This window comes from Quercus lobata, chromosome 4, assembly GCF_001633185.2.
Source record: "Quercus lobata isolate SW786 chromosome 4, ValleyOak3.0 Primary Assembly, whole genome shotgun sequence".
In the NCBI taxonomy this organism is placed as follows: Eukaryota; Viridiplantae; Streptophyta; class Magnoliopsida; order Fagales; family Fagaceae; genus Quercus; species Quercus lobata.
In genome coordinates this window covers 24,926,060-24,948,391 of record NC_044907.1, presented here as the reverse complement: position 1 = coordinate 24,948,391, position 22,332 = coordinate 24,926,060, and the positions used below count along the sequence as shown (strand labels likewise).

At 34.1% G+C, this 22,332-nt stretch overlaps 1 protein-coding gene across 1 annotated transcript; it reads right to left on the bottom strand.

Moving 5' to 3' along the window:
* Window positions 1-4,482: 4,482 nt before the first annotated feature.
* Window positions 4,483-16,370, bottom strand: LOC115986974 (ribose-phosphate pyrophosphokinase 1). Its single transcript, XM_031110407.1, has 9 exons — window positions 16,110-16,370; window positions 15,805-16,002; window positions 14,440-14,688; window positions 13,686-13,829; window positions 12,607-12,774; window positions 8,361-8,430; window positions 6,544-6,625; window positions 5,337-5,496; window positions 4,483-4,865 (listed from the first exon to the last, which is right to left on the bottom strand). The coding sequence occupies exons 1-9, from the start codon at window positions 16,221-16,223 to the stop codon at window positions 4,827-4,829; spliced, it is 1,224 nt and encodes a 407-aa protein (XP_030966267.1). The 5' UTR covers window positions 16,224-16,370; the 3' UTR covers window positions 4,483-4,826.
* Window positions 16,371-22,332: the final 5,962 nt, after the last annotated feature.

The window sequence follows — 22,332 nt, the reverse complement described above, 5'->3', positions numbered from 1 at the left end:
TCTAACATACTAGAAACCCTAATCATGAATCTAAAACCCTAAAACAAATGGATGGTCATAGCCAATGCATTACTTACCTTTTACCTACCTTTCAGCAGCACAGGACCTATGACGCCAATGGATGAACATGTGAATGAATGGCATGGCATTAAAACAAGAAACAAGCATGAAACCTTAATCTAAACCCTAATTTAGACATATGATAACAACAAGCATGCTAAAAGATGAGCAAACATTTTATAAGGCTTAAAAACATATGAAAAAGAGGCTATGCAAACAGACATGTGAAGGCAAAAACAAAACAAACAACAATTAGGGTTTTCTGAGTAATGGTATCATGCATGCTAAAACAGGTCTACGTACGCATGAGTTCATCCTGCATGCGCAGGCTAGATCATGCGTACACAGATCCTTACCTAAAAACCCTAACCAACACAAAAATAGAGAAAGAACTAAACAAGACATAAAACGTAAAACCTAGCAACCTAGCATGCTCAAAGACATAAAGAAAACCTAAAACTAACCTAAAAAAACATATAAAAGCATAAACTAAACAACAAAAAAGATTAAAACCAGGACTAAAGCAGAAAATAAAGAGAAAAGCTTAAAAAGAATACCTTAAAAGCAAAAACTCCTAGGCTTTATTTTTTACCATTCCCTTCAGTCAAATCTATCATAATTCAATGAAAGAGTGATTAGTAATCTTAAACTCAAAGGATTGGAGCTAGAAAAGGTCGCAATCAAATAAAAATGACTTGAGGGTGTTTTGTAAAAAACTCCCTTTTGATTCACTATTTTCTAGTGAATCTTAGATTTTTCCCGTGGGTTTCTGTGTGTTTTGAAAATGTACTATGTAAGGCTATTTATTATTGAAAAAATAGGGTTTGGAACGGCTTCCAGATGATGTGGGATTCATTCCAAATCTCAGCCATTATTGCAGAAAACTTTTCTTTCTTATGCTTCTGAAATCCTAGCTGCGTGCGCAGGATCATGCCTGCATACACATACATTGGCTCGCGTATGCAAGCCGAGGGCTACTTTAGTCATTCTATTTCCAAAAATAGATTTTTGCTCATTTAAAAGGTTATATTTTCCATTTTAACACTCCTCAAATCAATTCAATATCTGATTGGGCTCTAAACTGGCCTTGGGCCTTAAAGTTCGAGCATCATTGGAAAACAGGGGCCCAAGTCATAAGGGGTACAAAATGCGTACTTGGCAAGAGGGATTCAGAATCTAAGGATATTGTAAGTTTGGATGAGGAGCAGGAAAATTTATGGGTAATACATGGAAAGGTAGACAGGGAGGAAACTGCTAATGTTGATGAATCAACGGGGGTGGAGAGCCACCCTTGCCGGGAGCAATGAGGCTTCTAAGTTGGAACTGCTAAGGGTTTAGGAACTCTTGGACAGGTTATAGCCTTCGCAAGATTGTGAGGGAACAAGCTCCCAATGTGTGTTTTCTCATGGAAACACAACTGGATAAAGAAGGGTTTGAGAAACTTTACAACTTTCCTTTTCTGAATCGGATTATTGTTAAACATACAAATTCAGGGAGAGTATTAGCTTTTATTTGGAAGAATGACGTATCAATGGAGGTCATTGATTTTATTGCTAACCATGTTTTGGCTAAGGCGACAGAGGATGATGGTTTTACATGGTTTTTGACTTGTTTTTATGGGTGGCTGGCAATACAAGAACAGGAAAAGTCGTGGAAGTTATTGGCTCACTTGAGAACATTTGTAGACAGAACTTGGCTATGCATTGGTGACTTCAATGCTTTTATTCATGCCTTAAAAAAGCTAAGCAAACAACCACCACAAACAGTCCGAGTCGATGCTTTTCAGGATGTATTGGAACTATGTCAACTTGAAGATTTGGGCTTTAGGGGCTATCCTTTCACCTAGAGTAATAAGAGACCTAGTGATGCCAATACGAAGGTGCGGCTTAACCGGGCTGTTGCAATAAAGGAGCGGAGGGAGAAATACCAACTAAGCACAGTCACTCACCTTTCTTCTCATGCTTCAAAATATCTGCCCATTGTACTTCAAACCCAAAGCTATGGATAGCATAGACAGAGAAGAGAAAAGAGTTTCAAATTCAGGGAAGCATGGCTTTTATGAGATGATTGTGAAACAGTGGTGGTGGATGCATGGAACACTATTGGGAATGGGGAATTTGGGTTGGCTTTAATCAAGGAAAAAATTAGCAATTGTGGAATAGATCTAATGGCATAGGGAAATGCCAAGTCTGACCTGAATGTTGAGACAATTAAATAGCTTCAAAAAAGAGTTGATGCTTGGAATGAAGTTGAGACCACTGAAGAGAATAGGGCCGAGTACTTGCAAGCATGCAAAAGAATGGATGAACTCCTTCTGAAGAAGGATATCTATTGAGCGCAAAGGTCAAGAATCCCATGGTTAAAATATGGGGATAAAAATACAAAAAAATTTCACTAAGCAACCCAACGGAGGAGGAAAAATCACATCAATGGAATAAAAAATGGAGAAGATCAATGGGTGAAAGATATGAAGGATATAGTCAAGGTAGCTTCAAATTAATTTGATAATCTGTTTAGTGCAGGTCCATGTGATCAGATGGAGGAGTACGTAAATGTGGTTTCTAGAAAGGTGACCTCTGATATGCAGCAAATATTGTCCAGTGAATTTAGTGCGGATAAAATTAAGGCGACGTTGTTCCAAATGGGACCAACAAAGACTTCTGGACTTGATGGTATGAATGCTCTCTTTTACCAAAGATTCTGGCATTGTTATTAAAAAACATTGATGTGAGTTCTACTTAACTCTATTAATAAAGGTTTTTTATGGTTGAATAAAAGATTTAGAATTCAATTTTTGCCTACACTAAAAACTGATTGGTATCTTGATTTAATGATAAAAGGCTATTATTAAGAGCAAACGTCATAGGTTCAAATTCTCTCAGAGAAAAAAAAAATTTGTTATTTTCCTGTTAGGCCTTGTGGTCCATTTATTCATATTAAAGAGGAATGTTCATCACAAATTCATTTCATTTTTCATAAGGTTTTGCGCCACATGCTTATATTAACTCTTTGAACATGTTTCGACAATCAGATCTAATCGGCTTAATATAGGGTACATTTTGCCTCTAGATTGGCATATTTGTAAATTTTTGGTGCCTATTTCCTTTAATAACGAAGTTGACACATTTTATCTCTCATGCTAAATTGGGCACCAAATCAAAGCTTGAAGCTATATCCTATGACAGTTTGGACATGAATTTCATTCCATATGTTTGCACAATCTCTCTTATAAGGAGTTGAACAATCTCTCTTCAAAGGTCATGGCAGCAAGTTGTTGTCTCTAAGGCTTCGAGACACGAGACACTGTGTTTGGTGCTTCCAAACGAGGTTTGAGTGTGTTGTCATCATCAACAGATGCTGCATCATCAGCAAATGCTCAACATCATTATGCAGCAACATCACAAGGTTATTTGCAGAATGACCAACTCCAAGAGCTGCTAAATGCAGTTGTCCTCTCTCTTTGAGTTCATTCCCAGGAAATAAAAGGTTGATGCTGAGATGTGCACGGAAGCAAGCACGGCAAAATCTAGAAGCCTTAGAGGATATGCGAGAAAAAGGCATGCAAAAATGCCTTAATGTTTTAATTTCAATTATAATTTTATCATTAATTCATCAATATAGATTTATGAAGTTGGTAGAAAAAATTTAGTCATAATATTTACTGTAGACAAGGAATTAATAAATTAATTAAATACCTCATGAACAAGGTAAACTTGTTTTACAAAAGATTGGGTTGCTTACCACACTCTAAAATTTGAACTTGAGCCAACGCTGTCATATCTTGGAATGTTGAAGATGTTTCTAATCCAACAACTGTTTCTAAAAATTATATTCAAAATGTTATGAAAAGGTTTTATATTTTTCGGGGATCACATCTTCTGAGAAATTGGCTTAACATATCAGAATTTTTTTTTTTAATAACTGTGGCATTTATTTCATCTAAGACAATTATTTACCGTAGCCTACTAGCACTGCCATCAAAATGATATGTATCTATTTTTTTAAATATAAAATAGAAATTTTACTCTAATCTAAGTGTATATTTGTATAAAGCTCCATTTTGAAAACTTAAACTCTAACCCTTGCCCCCACACCCCATAAGCAATTAAATTTGTAAAGTAACCATTGCCCCATAAATGCACGGTGGTGATATGTATCCTTGAAATACAGCATTGATGGGTTTTTCTTGATTCACTTCCATCATAACAACGGGAACCTAGGTATTCAAAATACATATAACCAGACAATAAAATTTCAAAATATTATGCCACAATCATCCAGAGTCACGAAGAACAGTTCTTAAGCAGAAACAGTCCACCTAGTTCATCAGCTTGAAAACATTTATTCATTCCTCAAATGAAAAATTAAGCCATATTATGAGATTGATTTATAAATCAATATGAGCAAAAGGCAAGAAGTATATTATTAGACATTTACTTTATGGAAATTTAAACCAGACTAGGTGAAATATACATCATATATCAATTGTCATTATTCGAGTATACTTTCTTTTTTTTACTTTCATCAATCACTCTCTCAAAAGAAATAAAAAATATTAGGGGGAACTGAGAATCGTTTAATTGGAGTTCTTGAAAAGAATCTATTCCATGATCCTGCAAGTGTACAAAGCTTTAAACAAAAAACCGACTGAAAACCAAGGATTATGTGGCTGATACATTTTGATTTCATTATTAATTTCTGTTTCCAACAAGGCAACTATGATACCATAATGGAACTAAAGAGAGTGTACAACCGATGAAAATTGCTCAGTCAATACCCAAGCTGGAATAGGGTTCAAAGCCGCCCTGAAAATTGGGGGAATAAATTGAAATTACTCAGAATGCCATTGTTCTCAAACTAGAAAACCTATGCAGGACTACCCTGATATAAAATAGAAATTGATATATAACTAGAATGATATAAAATAGAAATTGATATATAACTCAAATGATATGAATTAGAGATAGGACAATCTAGAGCACAGACACATCGGACTCTTGCCTTTTAATTTTTTTTCTCTGTTTTTTGGTAATCTTGGGTATCCAAAGTTTCAACCTTTTCAAAATTCAAAATTATGGACTATGGTTTGGGCAATTATCTTTCAGCAGGTCTCATTCTTCCATTTGCTTATGAAAGTATCACTAACAAAGGAACATAGCCGCAAATCAAATGTAACAGATAAACCCTTACGTGTTTTGAAGGATGAACTTGTTTTAATTTTTAATTTTAATTTTTTCCATTTGGCTAATTTATTATTACTGAAATATTCTACTTACAGAGCAATCGTCATGAACCCGCCATATGGTCTCCCCAAGGAGGTTTGCTACTGACAAGATTGTCAATTGAGGAAAATAGTTTTGCTCTAACACTGGAATGGTATTTGTTATGATCACCTCTTGAAACAAACCACTCGACAACCGCTCTATAGCAGGAGGACTGCAACCAGAAAAACAATGCAATAAATCAGGTTAAACAATAAAAAGATGCATGGAACTCAAAAATCAAAAGAGGCATGAATATTTTTATTGCATTTTAATAAAGTTCAAGATTTTTTAATTTGATATTCATAACCAAATTTCTAGACAAATACACCATAATTTTATTATTAATCATAACAATGGCTAACCAATGATCTCATAATGCATTTAAAAATTTTGCATACTAAAAAGGCTTTGCACAGAACCTAGTAATAATGATATCAATAAATTAGAGGAATTTAACCAACAAAAGCAAGGGACATTTCTTAGGTCCTTAATCATGCCAAATCTATATTTTAAAAGACATACAGAGCCTGGAAGTATTTATGACCATGCAAAAAGTTACTTCAATGATAAATCCATTGTAGCATCCAAACTACTGGGTAAATAGAATAATTCCTTAACTTTGTAGTGCTTGGAGACTGCACAAAAGTGAAAAAAGGTTTCTACCTACTAACAAAATTAATTCAACTGATGTCACGGAATTCCAAACTACTAGAAGTGACATACTAGATTTCTCAACCTTAACTCAAAATAAAAAGGCAAATACATTCAAACCAGAGAGAAGGAAACACCTCACTAAGGAGACAAACAAACAGTTCCAGTGCAACACTATTCCACCTACTATACCTCTCAACTTTTCAATTGTCCACAAGCCTACCTATCTTTGCTCACAACAGGACAAATGAATCATACTACACAGCTATAAAAGCAGCAGCAGACATATGAACAGAAAACAGTAGCTCATGACAAATCCTGCCATGAATAACTCCCCATACACAACACAAGCATATATTTCATAAGGGTTTACAAACTTTATTCATCATGACCAGCCTAAATCTAACAGCTTTTCCTTTACCCTAAAAGAAGAAACAACCAACAATTATTGGCCGCAGTTTCAACTACCAATCATGTACATCGTGCAAATGGCAGCTTCTGCTAATGAAAGTAATTAACATAGGATGAACAAAAAAGAATATTCATGCACTAGAAAGGATCTAGATACCTAAAAACAGCATGTGTACTGCATGCATACACTTCCCTAGCACCCTCTTGGTGTAAAAGCACTGCACCTTTTGAAATAGTCCCTGAAAACCACCAGACAAACAGAGATGATGATAACAAGGAAAAGCAACACTAATTAAGAATTCTGAAAACATGAGACATCTAGTCAGGTCCCTAAGGTAGTTGAAATATCATCCATGGTTATTGTAGCTTACATAATAACAATATAGGCTTAAGGACTGTTCCATTCACAAACTTAAAAATTTACAAATATGATTGTCACGTGATGAGGAAGATTCACCTATCAACCCATGTTTTTTTTTTTTTTTTGATAAGTAAGAATGATATATATACGAACGGCTGGCATGAAAAACTTAGAGCAGACCCAGGAAATACAAGAACAAAAACAGAACGAAAACATAAAAGAAACCTAGACAACATATTAATTACAAAGGAGAAAGAGAGCAAAGAAAAGAAGGAAGAGAATCACTAGTCGTGAGTCCCCAAGCCCGAGACCAATCAAAAAGAGTCCCACAAAAAGATGCAAGCATCTGATCACCGGAACTATCCAAATCCTCAAAAGTCCTCTGATTCCGTTCCTTCCAAATGCACCATAGGATGCATAACAGAACTAAATTCCAAATTTGAGACGAATGTTTCCTCAACCAATTCCACCAGCCAAAAAGCAAATCTGGGATCGATCTAGGAATAACCCAAGACAAGCCAAAAGTAGTAAAGGCAAAGCTCCACAACCGATGAGCCATCTCACAATGAAGAAGTGGTCTACTGTCTCTCCACAATGATGACACATAATGCACCAATCTACAAAATCCAATCTCCTCAACCTATGTATTAATTGTGGGAACATTCAAAGGAATGTTTGCATGCATTTGTGTGTGTGTGTGCGCGCGCGTGTGTGTGTGTCTGAGAGAGAGAGAGAGAGAGAGAGAGAGAGAGAGAGAGAGAGAGAGAGAGAGAGAGAGAGAGAGAGAGAGAGAGAGAGAGAGAGAGAGAGAGTCAAAAGAAAAATAACTAATGCACTAGTTAGAGTGACAATGGTAATTTCAAAATGACAAATTGATTTAAAAATTGGAAGATACTCAAATAACTACCACATGCAGGTGAGGCACAACCCAAGTAGCTCATAACCAGAAGTCTACCTGCTAGAGAATCAACAAAATAATGCAAGCGCAAAGGTGCATGGAAAAAAATTTTAAAAATCCATGCACACCGTTGGTTCTGGTGAAGTGTATCCAAATTAGTTTTGCACAAAGGTTAGTGAACTTATCATCCACTTGGACTCCTATGAATCATTACGCCACTCTCCACTCTTTCTTGAACACAATGACAATTCACCTCTATATACTTGGTCCACACATTAAATAAAAGATTAAAAACCATGTGAATCACTGTTTGATGGTCACATACATATTCATAGGCAGCTTCAAATCAAACATCAACTCCTCAAGTAGGTTCTTAGATGTATGCGCCATAACCCAGTACTCAAATACTATACTAAATCCAGATACAACACTCCTTACTTTTCCAACCTCACCACCATCATACTACCACCATTGTGAAATCATTTTCTCTACAGAAAATGTATTCTACAAGTCCCAAATTCCAATGTGTTTTTTTTTTTTTTTTCTAGGAATAAATATTGTCATATGTCATTCAATTTTTGTTGGTGATGGATTATCTAGAACAAAACATAACCATAACAAGCAAGAATTTTATGATTGCTATATCCAATAATTTACTTTAATTCTCAGCAGTGGTCATATCTTCTTATCTAAAAAAAAAGGTTGGAAAACCCACCAGCAGTGTCAATCATATCATCCACCATAACTGCTACTTTTCCCTTCACATCGCCAATCAGATTCATCACCTGCATGATGACATTCAATATAATTTTGTAAACCTAACGAGAAATGTTTCAATATGGAAACAACCAAGATAACATCATAGCAAAAAATATATAGAACGACCATTTTTAGCAGGTTTCCTTCAAAAGACAATCATTATTTCCTTCCCATGACGTTGCCTTTTTCTCAATACCACTACATCCTAAAGGCCTTTCTTTTCCACATTTATTGCATAGAAAAGAGCCATGTTTATTTCATTTCAGAAGAAGTGAAAGTAGATGTGGACTTGGACTTGGAAATCTAGAGCATTTTGGTTCAGGTTTAGAAATCCAGGACATGTGGAAAGTCTACAAAAATATGCATGTGGGAGTGAAATTATCATTCTACAAGAAAACATTTAAAAACCCCTATCAAGCAGATATACAAATCTAGCTTATGGATACGATGAAATATGGACACACTCATATGACACTTTTTGAAAAGTAGGAGATGATACACCAAAATAAGGACACATTGTGCTAGGGATAAGATGGTAAATAGTAAATCTCTATAATTGTTTTAACCGCTTTATGGTTTGAACTTATGATAACTCTTTCTATAGATATTGATTTTTTGCACATCGTGGGGTATATGAGAAGTACCAGTATCCAATAAAACTATGATCGTAGAACTATCCTTGCTATGTATGAATTGTAACTAATAATTTTAAATCTATGTTATGAACTTACTACTCTTTTCCGCCCACAACTCAACTCAGGAGCCCCAATCACGAAATTTTAATAGCTGCCATTAATGGAATAATGACTTGTTTTGGATGTGATGTCATCTTTGAAGAAGAAAAACTGTTGTTGATAGTATACTTAAAATCTTCTAATCATTTGAAAGCTGTCAACATTTTTGTGTGTGAATAAATCCTGTGTATGGTTTATTATAAGTCTATTAATGCTTTTCTTAACTTTACTGAAGGATATTTAACTTAGAAAATTTTGAACTAATTTATGGTGGGTGTTGTAGGTGGTGGTTTTGTGGGTGTTTGGTGGCTTGGGTATAGCAATGAGTGGTAGTCTTTAGTTGTTGGGTGGCAGTGGTGGTTTTGCGGGTTTAAGTGTGTGTTACAGATGGTGGTTTTTGTGGTGTTTGGAGGCTTGGCTGGGCAGGGCAAGTAACAGTGGGCCATTTGGGGGCAGGAGCAAGGATCAGGAATGAGATTGCTGCTCCAAACCCACTCTGTAGTCATCCCTATATGATAAATTTCTAACTTCCTCAAAAGATGCAAGCCACTACACACAAGTACGCAATTGTAGATCTAAGGGCATACCACTACCAAAGATATATTCCAACAATCAAAGCCGCATTTTGACATTTATAAGAAGGAAATTTTTTTTAGCAGCAACACACACAAACACACCTAATGGGTCTTGAACCCACGACTTCACCCTCCACCCTGTCTTGAGGTTGGGGCTGGAAGTTCCACTTTTGGTCCAGCTTATTGGCAAAGTAAAATTTGCAACAATCTATTGCACCATCCAAAAAGAGAAAAGTAAACTAATGGGGGAGAAAGACAGTGATGGGTAGTCTAAAAGTCTTTTCATAGATTTCCAAAGAATAGAAAATCTGCTTAATGCTATAGTACACCCTGCTGGCATGATTCCACCTGATGCAATTTGGCAAAATTTATGTCAGAATAGTAGTATAGTACTTGTGCTCCATAAACAAGCATTGCCATTTATATTAGATTTTACATTATCATGTTACAACTGACTAGTAAATGTTCATGCCTCCTGCTTAGTCAACGCAAATCAACAGTTCAGTTTTGCATTTCTGTACTATCACATTATTGAGCACAGTGTCCTTTCATAAACTCTACTAACTAACTTTGGGTTAGGGGTTAAGTCCTTGCCATGTGATTTTCCAGCAAACTATGCAATTATTTGTACATCAAAAAATAAACTAATAACAACCTTAAAAAGAAGCTTTTGAGGGATTTAAAAAAATACATAGGCATGTATTTAATTACTTATATTATATATGTATATTGGAATTTAAAGATAAACTTGATTTATGATGTAATTCTACGATTTGCAGGACTACACAACAATATGGCAATAAAAAAAGTCTGAAACAACTTTATAGACTTCAAAGGAAAAAAAAAAAAATATATATATATATATATATATATAGTTGCAAGTATATAATACTGAATACAAGGAGTCAGACGAGATAGACTTTGGAGCTCATTTGGATTGGTTGGGAAATAGAAGCATATAAAAAATATGTCAGGGATGCTTCAGAAGGTATGGGACTTCAAAGTTTCTCAAGTACATTAAAAGTAAGTCCCTTTATTTTTTTCTTTTCTAAAATTGTAAAAATAGTCTTCTTAGAAAAAAAATGGACATATTGATATTCTCCAGGACACATTTGAAGATCAAAACAGCTTTTACATATTGGCATGACACGATTACACAATTGTACACAAGCAAATAATTGACAAAGCCTAAGAACACGTTTACATTAAAGATAACTTGCAGATATACATTTTCATCATCAAATTCTTTTGTTATTCTGTTCAATGGGTCCATGCATAACTCACCAATCAAAAAAGGATTATGAATTTGAGCCATAGCATTGATTAGCATTTGGAAGCTGAACATGAAAATCTTAAATAATAACAGAAATCTCTAATTATTAATTTTGTAATCTTGGTTTATGATGGAATCACTAAATCAGAAAAAGAAATAATTAAAAGTTCACTCATCTCAAGACTTCAAGGGATGAGGGGATACAAAGGTTATTCATTTTAATGTGTAACGTTATGATACATTGATACCTAGTCATAACCATTTTCTTTCAGAATTACCAAAATGAATCAATCTTCTTCTTTTGTAAAAAAACAAACAAAAATAATTTCACAAATTTCCCATCTCTCTCTTTTTTTTTTTTTTTTTTTTTGATAAGTAATAAAAATATATTAAAAAGAAGAAGGGTGTCACCTGAGTATACAGGAAGTACACATCAAGGACAGAAACAAATCAAGTGCATAAAGTACGAAAGTCCATGAAATCATGGACTGAAGAAAAAGAACGAAAGCCTAACACTATAACCCAATCCAGAAGAGTTTAAGATTTGAAACTAATCTCTCTAAATCCTCAAAATGCTGGTTATTCCTCTCCCTCCAAATGCACCACATCAAACAATGGGGCACAGCCATCCAAATGGAAGAATTCCAATGCCTCCCAAACTTTCCTTGCCAACAAGCCAACAGCTCCACCACTGTTTTTGGCATAACCCAATGAATGCCAAACAGAGTAAACACCATAGACCATAAATCAAAAGCAATAGAGCAACGGATGAGGAGGTGGTCAATTGATTCCCCATTTCTTTTACACATACAACACCAATCCAAAATCAAAATCTGCCGTTTCCTAAAATTATCAATAGTCAAAATATTCCCCAAAGTTGCAATCTACACAAAAAAAGCAACTCTAGAGGGGACCTTAGACTTCCAAACAGTCTTCCAAGGAAAAGACTAATCGAAACTTTTTGTCAGCACCTGGTAATAAGAACGAACAGCAAAACCTCTTCCCATAGCAAGTTTTCAACACATCTTATCATCCCCAACTCCTTTCAAAGAAGCTCCATAAATTCTAGACATTAAACTGTAGAAGGATTCCAATTCCCAATCTTCGCTGTATCTTCTAAAAGTTAGATCCCAAAAAAGAACACCATTTGGGAACTTCATCAAATCAGCCACATAGGCCTCCTTATTTCGACTTAAAGAAAAAAAGTCTTGGATAGAGCACACACAAAGAAGTGTCCCCACATGAAATATCCTGCCAAAATCTAACAGTAAACCTGACCCCAACCTCAAATTGGATGTGACGAACAAAAGATGGCCAACCACGACTAATAAACTTCCACAAACTCACTCCATGAGGGCCAATAACGGGAAGAGAGCACCAACCTCCCCCTTCACAACCATATTTTGCCCCTATCACTCTCCTCCACAAGGCTTGTCGCTCATTCCCAAATCTCCATAACCATTTTCCAAAAAAGGCTTTATTAAAACTTCCCAAATGATGCTTCATTTTACTTTTTTTTTTTTTTTTTTCTATGAATTGTAGGAATTCTGTAAAAAAGCATAAATAGACCAAAATCTAAATAAATTGACACAGACAAAAGTAAATTTCAATATATCCTACCTCTGCAACATTGTGTCCATGACGCCTTTTATCGACAATGGCTAGAGGGGCATCAGATAACTTTTTGGCAAAAGCACGGGCTCTGGCTACACCGCCAACATCTGGTGAGACCACTACCAAATCATCAGAACATATATATTTGCTGGCGAGGTAGTCAAGTATCACAGGCTGGTGATGCAAAAAGTAAAAAATATTACCAATTGATTTATTAGTTTATAATGAAATATTACTAAAAAATAAACGTTGGTTGTTTCTATAGGTCATGCATCAAGAATCAGTGAGACTGATGCAGCTGAGAGCAACAAAGAACTTAGGTATATCTAACATTGAAGAAGACTCGCACAGAGAAACAAAGACCCCTAATTGGATGCTCATCTAGCAGACTCGTTATTTACAATACTCAAAAAAGCCAAAGGCATTTTTCTATGATAATCGAAAACCAACTGTCTTGAATGATTAAGCAATCTTCAGACTACAATAAGACAAACCCAATGAGAATTTTTTTTAAGTTGTTTTTGGATATTTACCCTGAATGTAAAAGACACTTATAGAAGAGAGTAATATAATTATTCTGTTTTAGCTTTTTCAGCAAAGCCAAATTCTATCTCAATTCGATTTGACTTCAGCTAGCTTTGTCGGAAACAAGAAATCCTTGTCAAACTCCAGCACCCTCGTATGTAAATACTAACATAGCAACAACCCCTATTGGATGCTCATTAAGCAGACTCTTAAGTTGTTTATTGTACTCAAAAATGCCAAAGGCATTTTTCTATGATGATCGTAAACCAACCGTCTTGAATGAATTCGCAATCTTCAGATTATATTAAGACAAACCCATTGAAATTTTTTAAAAGGAATTTTTGGATATTTTCCCAGAATTTAAAGACACTTATGGAAGAAAGGAATATAACAATATAACATAAGTGTTCTGTTTTAGTTTTTTTAGCAAAACCAAATTCTATCTCAATTCGATTCAACTTCAAGTAGCTTTGTCAGAGACAAGAAATCCTTGTCAAACTCTGGGGCCTTTGTATGTGGATACTAACATAGAAGAAATGCAAGTAGCGTACATTTCTTACCTGACCATACACGTGATCCACTGGAATATCAAAATAGCCCATGGACTGCCCTGAATGAAGATCACAAGCAAGAACACGGTTTGCACCTGCTTCCGTAATCAAATTTGCTACAAGTTTGGCTGCAATTGATTCACGCCCTTGAGTCTGAAAGATCAATATTTTGAAATTATGAGTAAAACAAACTTGAATTACCAAAGACTTATCTTCAGTATCAATGTTGACTACAACCACCAGCTCTGGAAGAATTCCTAAAAAATGCACACGCAGAAGCTAGTAATTATCTTAGGCTTTAAAATTCATAACAATTTTTGCTTTTAAAAGCTTTCCTACTTGGTAGTAAATCTGTTATTCTTTATGCTTCAGCATTTTATTAAAATTATAATATGGGAAATGGATACTTAAAAAGCAAAAAATACACTGGCAATAAAGTAACATATACCACAGTGATTGATCACAAACTCAGAGAAGAAAACCCGATGAAGTTGATCACTTATCAACGATGTAGTATAAGGCCCTTACTGGAAGAAATGAACATAATGAAACCTGACCATACACATTATAGGATTTTGAGGCCATGATTTGCTATAGCAAAAAGGTAAGCTATAAGAGATGTACACTCATCTTGTTATCTAATTTAACAATTTGAACTAGGAATTGACAGGAGACCCATAAAAATACGTGTTTACACATTTGATTTGACGCTAAACAAGATAAATTCCCCTTTTCAGATCCTTTGCTAATCATACAAAGTTACCTTTCTATCAGCCCTGGCATATCCGAAATATGGAATCACTGCAGTAATATTTTTGGCTGAAGCCCTCCGACAAGCATCAATCATTATCAGAAGCTCCATAAGATTCTCATTTGCAGGAGGACACGTAGGTTGCACAAGATAAACATCACACCCTCTGACACTCTCTTGCAACTGGACATATATCTCACCATCAGCAAAACGTTTAATCTTAATTTTTCCAAGCTCCAGACCCATGTAGCATGCTATTTCCTATCAAATATGTGATGATACATCAGAAATATGTACAAAAGAATTTTCTACACATAAAACTAAAAGAAGTTCAATAAAAATATGAAGTAAAAAAATAAAATTAGTCATATCATTAAGAATAAGCTGCACATGACACATTCAATTCAAACGAAATTTTATTGTGCAAAAAAAGAGAGAGTAGTCACCATTTAATCTGTTGTACTCATAATATTAGGGACGGTGCTAAAGATTTACATGGTACACGCTATTAGAGTTTGGATGATGATTGAAAGATTCAACAACAATGGAAGCTGCAACAAGTGACATCAAGTGAACATAAGGAGAGAGAGAGAGAGAGAGTGAAATAGTATGAAATCCACTAATATTGTTCTCATTTTTGCCAATACACACCATAAAGCCTTAACTCATAAAAAACAAAAAATCTCTTCCAACCCTTAAACCCAACTACCCAAGATGCGACCCACAAACTATTAACCCTTGGAACAATCAAACATAACACACAAAGGTACCGAGGAAATGCAAAACCATAAGAGAAACTTCTTTTGAAATAAAGCTATAGAGCTCTCAAACCACCCAATTGCCCAATTGATTTTTACCAATCTTGCTTTGAAACCAAAAACAAAGCATGCAATTCACTTCTTATAATCAACTTCAACCCTCACATCACTCATTTAACAATTCCATTTAATAACCACTAATTACATCCTAGTTTCCTTCTTAACATCATAAATACTTCTTTTATAATTCTCGCACGCGCTGAGCTCAATTCTTATGCTCACTAAAACATTTTAACACCTCTGTTTTTATTTCATTACATTGTAACCCGAAGTTAAAACCACGATTCTATTGATTTCACCAATCACTTCCTAATATCAACTTCAACCTTCACATCACTCATTTAACAATTCCATTTGCTACTTCTTTTAATTCTCGCACGCGCTGAGCTTAATTCTCATGTTCAATAAAACTTTTAAAACTTTATCAATCACTCCCTAATTATCAACTTCAACCACCCTTCCACATCACTCATTTAATTCTCGAGCTCAATTCTTATGTTCGCTAAAGCATTTTAATCACATGAATACTGCATATACTAAACAAAAAATGAATATTGACCTGAGAGAGTGCGGGATTGGCGGTGCCGGAAAATATACGGAGCCTGGTGTCGTGTGCATTCTCCGAATACGGTGCGTTTGAAATGGAAGGCGTTGTTGCTGTTGCTGTTGTTGCTTGGTCAGTGGTAGTGCTGCTACTGAGATATGAAGTGTACGGCTTTCCGTTCTCGAACTTCAACGGCTCCACCAAATTACATCTCTGAAATATGAAAATTTTCAAAGAGGAACTGAGAGTGTGTGTAATTTATAAATAAATAAATGAATAAATAAAAAGGTTAGAGGCGGGAAGAGAGCTGCTTTGCTTACGACGCCGTTTTGGGAGGCAGGGATTCGAGAGCTTGGGAAGAAATTCAATTTCAAATAGGAACGAGAAGTGAGAGGTGATGATGAGCAATAAGAGTGATGAAGCAGAGATGACATTTTTTTTCTTTCTTTTCAATTATTGCAAAGAAGGAATGGGTTTTTTTATAGTGTGATTGAAAATTTCTGAGAGATTGATTTTTTTTTTGGTTTGGCTTGGTGGGTAAGCGGTGTTTGTGAAATTGTGAGCTTATAAGTATTTTTTTATTGGACAAAAAATGGAGTTTCACTGTAGAGAGTACAGGATTTAAAGTTTTAAACAAGTGAGCCTCATCCATTCTTTTTTTTTTTCTTTTTTTCTTTTTTAACTCTATTTATACCTTTTTTCTATTTTGGTTTAATGGTTATACTGTTATATAGTTATTAATAGTTTTTTTTTTTTTTTTTTTGATAAGTAGTTATTAATGGATTCCAATTTCATGGAGTACTTTTCTTTTTTGGTATCGTAGGGGGTTAGATTTGGCGGATTGAAAGACTCGAGAGTGATACCGACCTTTACACTTGACTTCTTTTTTTTGATAGGCTAGTTACACACTTATTACACTTTTACTTATATAGTCATCTAAAGTATTCTTTTGATTTTCAAATTTTATAAAAATTTTTTAAAAAAAACTATAAGAGTATTCTTTTTTTTCTTTTTTTTTTTTTAGGCCATTTTGAATGTGTACCATATTGTAAATCCATCAAAAATCTCCTTCCAATGTTGAGAGCTTAATACCAATTTTAATTTTTTAAGTATTTTTTCACTTTCTCCCACTTTTTCTTTTTATTATGTTTTTTTTTTTTTTTCACTTTCTGCAAGAAACTTTTTATCATAAAACAGAGACAATTTTTTCTCGTTTGAGGGCTCCTTTAAAAAAAAAAAAAATCTTATATTTCTCACTCATTTTTTCAAGGTACATAATTGCTTCTTTTCTTTTCTTTTTTCTTTTCTAAAAAATTAAGTTCCTGAAAAATCATCTTTGTTAGTAAAAATAGATTTTTAATGCAACAAGTTATTCTTTAAAAAGAATCTCTTAACCAGTCTAGCATTATAGATCTAGGATCAAGATTTTCTAAAGTTTTTAGTGTACTCTATCATGTAGAGTTTTTCAAATTCTCACATTTATTTTATAATAAAGGTAAATAAAGAGTGAATTACATTTTCTTTCTTTCTTTTAGTTATGAAAATTGAAAAGAGATCAAAAGAAGAATAAATTTATTATATAGGAGTAATCCAAGTGTAAGGATAAGGGTTCAATAAAATTAGAAATGAGTTGGTTCGATTTTAAAGAGTAAAATCTCCTTTCTCCAACATTATTTTATGCCCCTCAACAAGAGTCACCCATGAGTCATGGCCCATGTACTCGAATTTGGCTTTCCTCCAACCAAACCTATGAGGCTAGTTGAAGAAATTTTTTGCCCTCATCCAATATAGTGGAGCTTTTGAACGGTGGATTCCGGCATATGCTCATCGTTCTTTATGATAAAGGAAAGCCATATAAAGACAACCAAACCTATCAGAATTTTTTCGAATACATGAATATGATGCTAGACAGTGAATACCTAATATTAGTATATTTACTATTTGACCCAAGAATAATGCCGGTCCTTGACATTTTGGAGACTTAGGCGAGAATTAAAAATAAGTATTTTTTTATATATATTTATGTATTAATTAAATTAATATTTATTTAATATTTTTATATTATAATATATTTCATTTAAAATCTAATTTTCTTGACTTTTGAGATACAAATTGACTAATTAAGTTTTGTATTGAAGTTCTTATAACATTTCATTTTCAATCGATAGTATAGCTAATTCATTTAATCTTTCTTAAGACATTGTTGATCTTAGATATAATTTTATTAATTTTAATTTTGATAAACTTTTTTCTGCAGAAGCAACTGTAACAGGTATTGTGAATAAAATTCTATGAGCAATACATGTATTTGGAAATGAATTTAACCTTCTTTTTTTATATATATAATTTAGTATGTCAATTGGAGTATATTCTTTTATTTGTAAAATTTCTTTTAAAACTTTTAACTCTGAAAATAAATTTAAATCATCAATATCATAATAAACATCATGTTTGAGAAAAAATTCAAGTTTAAGATAGTATTTTTACAAACTATCATCATCTAGCTCTAAGAGAGAGAGATGTGGAGAGCAAGAGTGAGAGAGAGAAAGGTATGAGTAAATTTTAGGGATTTGAGATTTTTGATTTGTTTTTATTTGAGACTATTTTGTGGGTAATTTTTTAGACCGGATTTGCATTGTATCCAATTGATTTTTGATTTGTCTAAAGGTTAATGATAATTTTTTTGGGATAATTGATTTTGTTTAGACTCAAGAATTTTTTGGGGTAACAATGTTTACAAGGATGTTCCAAATTTTTTGTTCTTTGGTCATAAGGATGTATAAGATTTTTTAAAATTTCATCTAAAACTAAAATTTTTTATATATTTTTTTTCTACTATCCCTTCTTTTTCAAAATTTTGGAGCCCCCTTCCACATGGGGAATTAGGTGATGGCCTAATTGACTCAGTGGAAGGGCTGGCCCTGCCCAAGAACCAACACCATTTCTCCGAAAACTGAAAACCAACAATGATGTTTACGTGGGTTTACCAAACACTTTATGATAATTGTAGAATTTGTCCTGTATCTATTTTGGTTGTAGTCCTGCATGTTGGTAGAATAAGAATAGTATACAACTAATACATGCCATGTTATCTTCACTAATTCAATTTATTTATAATAAAAAAAAATACCATGTTATCCTTGTACTTGCATTGCAACACATATAAAGGTCTTTATGCCTTAAAAATATTAATGAAAGAAGACTTTGAGCTTTCACGTCAGTTCATTGTTGATCCGTGCTTACATGGTTTTTTTCTTTATTATTTTTATTTATTATTTTTTATGACATAGGAGAACTTCATTCAGATTAGTTGCACGTCACAGAACATATTGTACAATAATCCTTACTATTAATCAAACTCTTATGGGCAACTGATCCCACCTATCAGAACCAGTTATCGGATAATCTAGGGGTTTTTCATCCCTGGCAGGCTAAGCAGTTTATACTCATGCCCAGTAGGGATGGCAATTTTGCCCCGCCCCACTTGACCCGCCCCTCCCCGCTTCGCCCCATGCGAGTTTTTCCCACCCCGTAAAGGTGGTGGGGCGGGGATGGGGCAAGATTTTAGACCCGCACCACGAGGTGGGGCGGGGATGGGATTACATTTTTTAGACCCACCCCGCCCCATCCCCGCCCCGCCCTGCATTAATAAGGGTTAAAAGGTAATTTTTTCATACCCTAAAACCCTACTATTTAAACAAAAATATCATCATCTTATTTTATTTAAGTGGAGACTCTTTTTGAAGAACTAGGCAATTTTTATTTTGTTATGTATTAGGAGTTTGGATTATTTTATTGTGTCATACTATGAGATTTTTGTTGTGATATTATCTTGTTAAATATTTAGATAATAAAAATTAGTTTGATTCAATAGAATAAATTTATTTATAATTTCAAGTATATTTTTATCATTGAAACATGTCATTTTATTTAAAAAAATGGTAATAGTTGTAGGGAAAATTAACAAGAAATAGAGTTTTACAGTGTAGGGCGGGGCTTCGCGGGGCCTTAAAGGGCGGGGATGGGGCAAGAAATTTTCCCCATCATGCGGGGCGGGGCGGGGATGGGGCAAGAAAAATCCATGCGGGGCGGGGGCGAAGATCCCATCCTTCGGCCCCACCCCGCCCCATTGCCATCCCTAATGCCCAGTAGACATAAATTTTAAGTTAAACTTGTTCAATGCACGTGCATATATAATATATCCTATTTGGTTTAGTCTCAATTTCTTTTTTTTGAGTTGTGTATATATAAAAAAATATCTTTAGAACATAGACATTGAAAAATTATTGTGTTTACTCATAAAATAATTATATATGACAAACAAAAAAGAAAGAAAATATATTAAAAAGTCATTATTTTGATGACAATATATAAGTAATTAATTGACAAGGGCATTTTCGTCCAATAAAGCCTTCCCTCTCAGTTGGGACAAACAAACATCGCTCACAATTCTTTCAGCAACACCCATCAGCCTCCTGAAAGGTCGACCAGGCATCACCTGGATAGACCAACGATTGGCTCGTGCCTAAAGGCTGACTAATGAACCACATATAACAATGAAAAGGTACGTTACGCCCCACGAGACCCTTGCGTATTGTTCGCTCACATAGCAGTAGACGGAGTGACCATGCCAACAGACGGATGCTCATACCGACGGACGAATGACCAAGCCGATTGTTTAAGATGGTGGGCCCTACCATCTTTGCTTGTTCTCCACTCATGAGTCTCTACATTGAAATAACTTATACTCCACACCTAAAAACCCTATTACACATTCTTATCTTCCTTATATGATAAGAAGAGCCTTGAGATCATGGAACCTTAACTCCAAGATCTTCCCCATAAGGAAAAACCCTTCATATAAGGGATCCTAATTAGGTCCTACATCAATATATAAGCACCAGACCTCCTTCTCTCAAAGGTACGTAGAAAAATCTCTAACTCTCTCACTATAGAGTTCTTGGAGATCTTTCATTCGCTGACTTAATGTTTGGATGGTCTTCGGCCAGCATCCCACCAGTATCCTCTGTTGGTTCTTGGTTTCTTTATTTTCAGGTACCCATTAGAGCATTCAAGGACAATCAGCTCACTGACGATTTTTGTGCATCATCATTAATTAAGTGAGCAAATATAATAACTTTTTTATGTTTTAATACTATGAATTTTATTACATTATTTTGTGTAAGTGTATTTCACAAAAAATATAAATAAATAAATAAATAATTGTTGGTTTTATGACTAGTAATAGTAGAACAATATCTCTATTAAGACAAGTGATTTTTAAGACTTAACCATTTCTTATATATCTAATTTAATATCTAACATAAGTAAAGCAAAAGCGTCTTCTAAAGCTCTATCATTTTTATTTTTGGATCACCCACTATTATTACGTCATACGTCTATTTGCCATGTCTGAATAATTTATTCAAGTAGCCAAAAAATTGTAATTGACTTGACTTGGAAATTCTAATTAGGCAAGATGATTATGGGAGCTATTTTTCACCTTCAATGCTTCATCTAAAACACTACCATTTGACCATTCCAATTCAAGACCACAATTTACACAACATAGGCTAAAAGGTTGAATCCAAAGCACAGATCACAAATTATATGCATATTTAAGACACGAGCCAAATTATAAATGTGTCCTCAAAGTATTCATTAAATTAAAATAGATTATTTTTAAAGATGAAATAGGATCTTTAAATTGCAGTATATTTGATGTACCATTAAGTTATCCTTCTTTTCTTTTTTTTTTTTTTTCTTTTTTTTTTTTTTTTTTTTTTTTTCTTTTAAAGTTACAAGTTACAACAGATAAGGGGGGATTAAAAAAAAATACCATAATTAAATTTTATTTTCTTCCTTAGAGTTATACTAGGTGTTTGGAGTAACCAAATTGATCCCAATTATCAAAATATATATATTTTTTTTTGAGAGAATCCCAAAAATAGAGGTTCAAGATTAAAATTTTGTACCCTTTATATATATATATATATATATATGTAGAGAATATACCATTCAACAAGTTTTCCTACATCTCACTTTATATCATGATTGCTCACTTATTGAGTATTTCACAATTGGGTTGAATCAATTTTTAACTATAATGGCTCTTTGTAGTGTTCTTGGATTATGGTTCATGTAACATTTTAAATCCATAACATTTAAAATGAAAGTGGTCATGAATAGGTGTAGACATGTAGTGACATGTGCCATTGTAATTAGCTTTGACATAAAGACAAATGTCATCATGATGTACATCCTCCAATTTTGAGATTCAACTTTTATATAATATATATATATATATATATATATATATTATAAATTTGAAGAGTTTAGATCATATACTTTATTTTAAGACTGAATTTATTTGTTTTGGAGAATTCTATTGCAAATTAAATATAAACTTTTGAGTTCAGCGAGTCTGTGACTTATTCCTCCCTGATACTAGAATTTGGGACCCGAGTCGACTAGCGAGTTGCTTTCTTCCGTGGGAGGCAGAGATGGTGAGTAGGATTCAGGTTTGCGGGGAAGGGGCTGAAG

Bases quoted from the DNA above. Each gene is read 5' to 3' on its own strand.
- LOC115986974 (XM_031110407.1), bottom strand. From the start codon at position 16,223: ATGTCATCTCTGCTTCATCACTCTTATTGCTCATCATCACCTCTCACT. The intron at 13,830-14,439 runs GTAACTTTGTAT...TTGATCTTTCAG, and splicing joins ATGCCAGGGCTGATAGAAAG to ACTCAAGGGCGTGAATCAAT. The intron at 4,866-5,336 runs GTAAGTAGAATA...CCCAATTTTCAG, and splicing joins GGGTTCATGACGATTGCTCT to GGCGGCTTTGAACCCTATTC.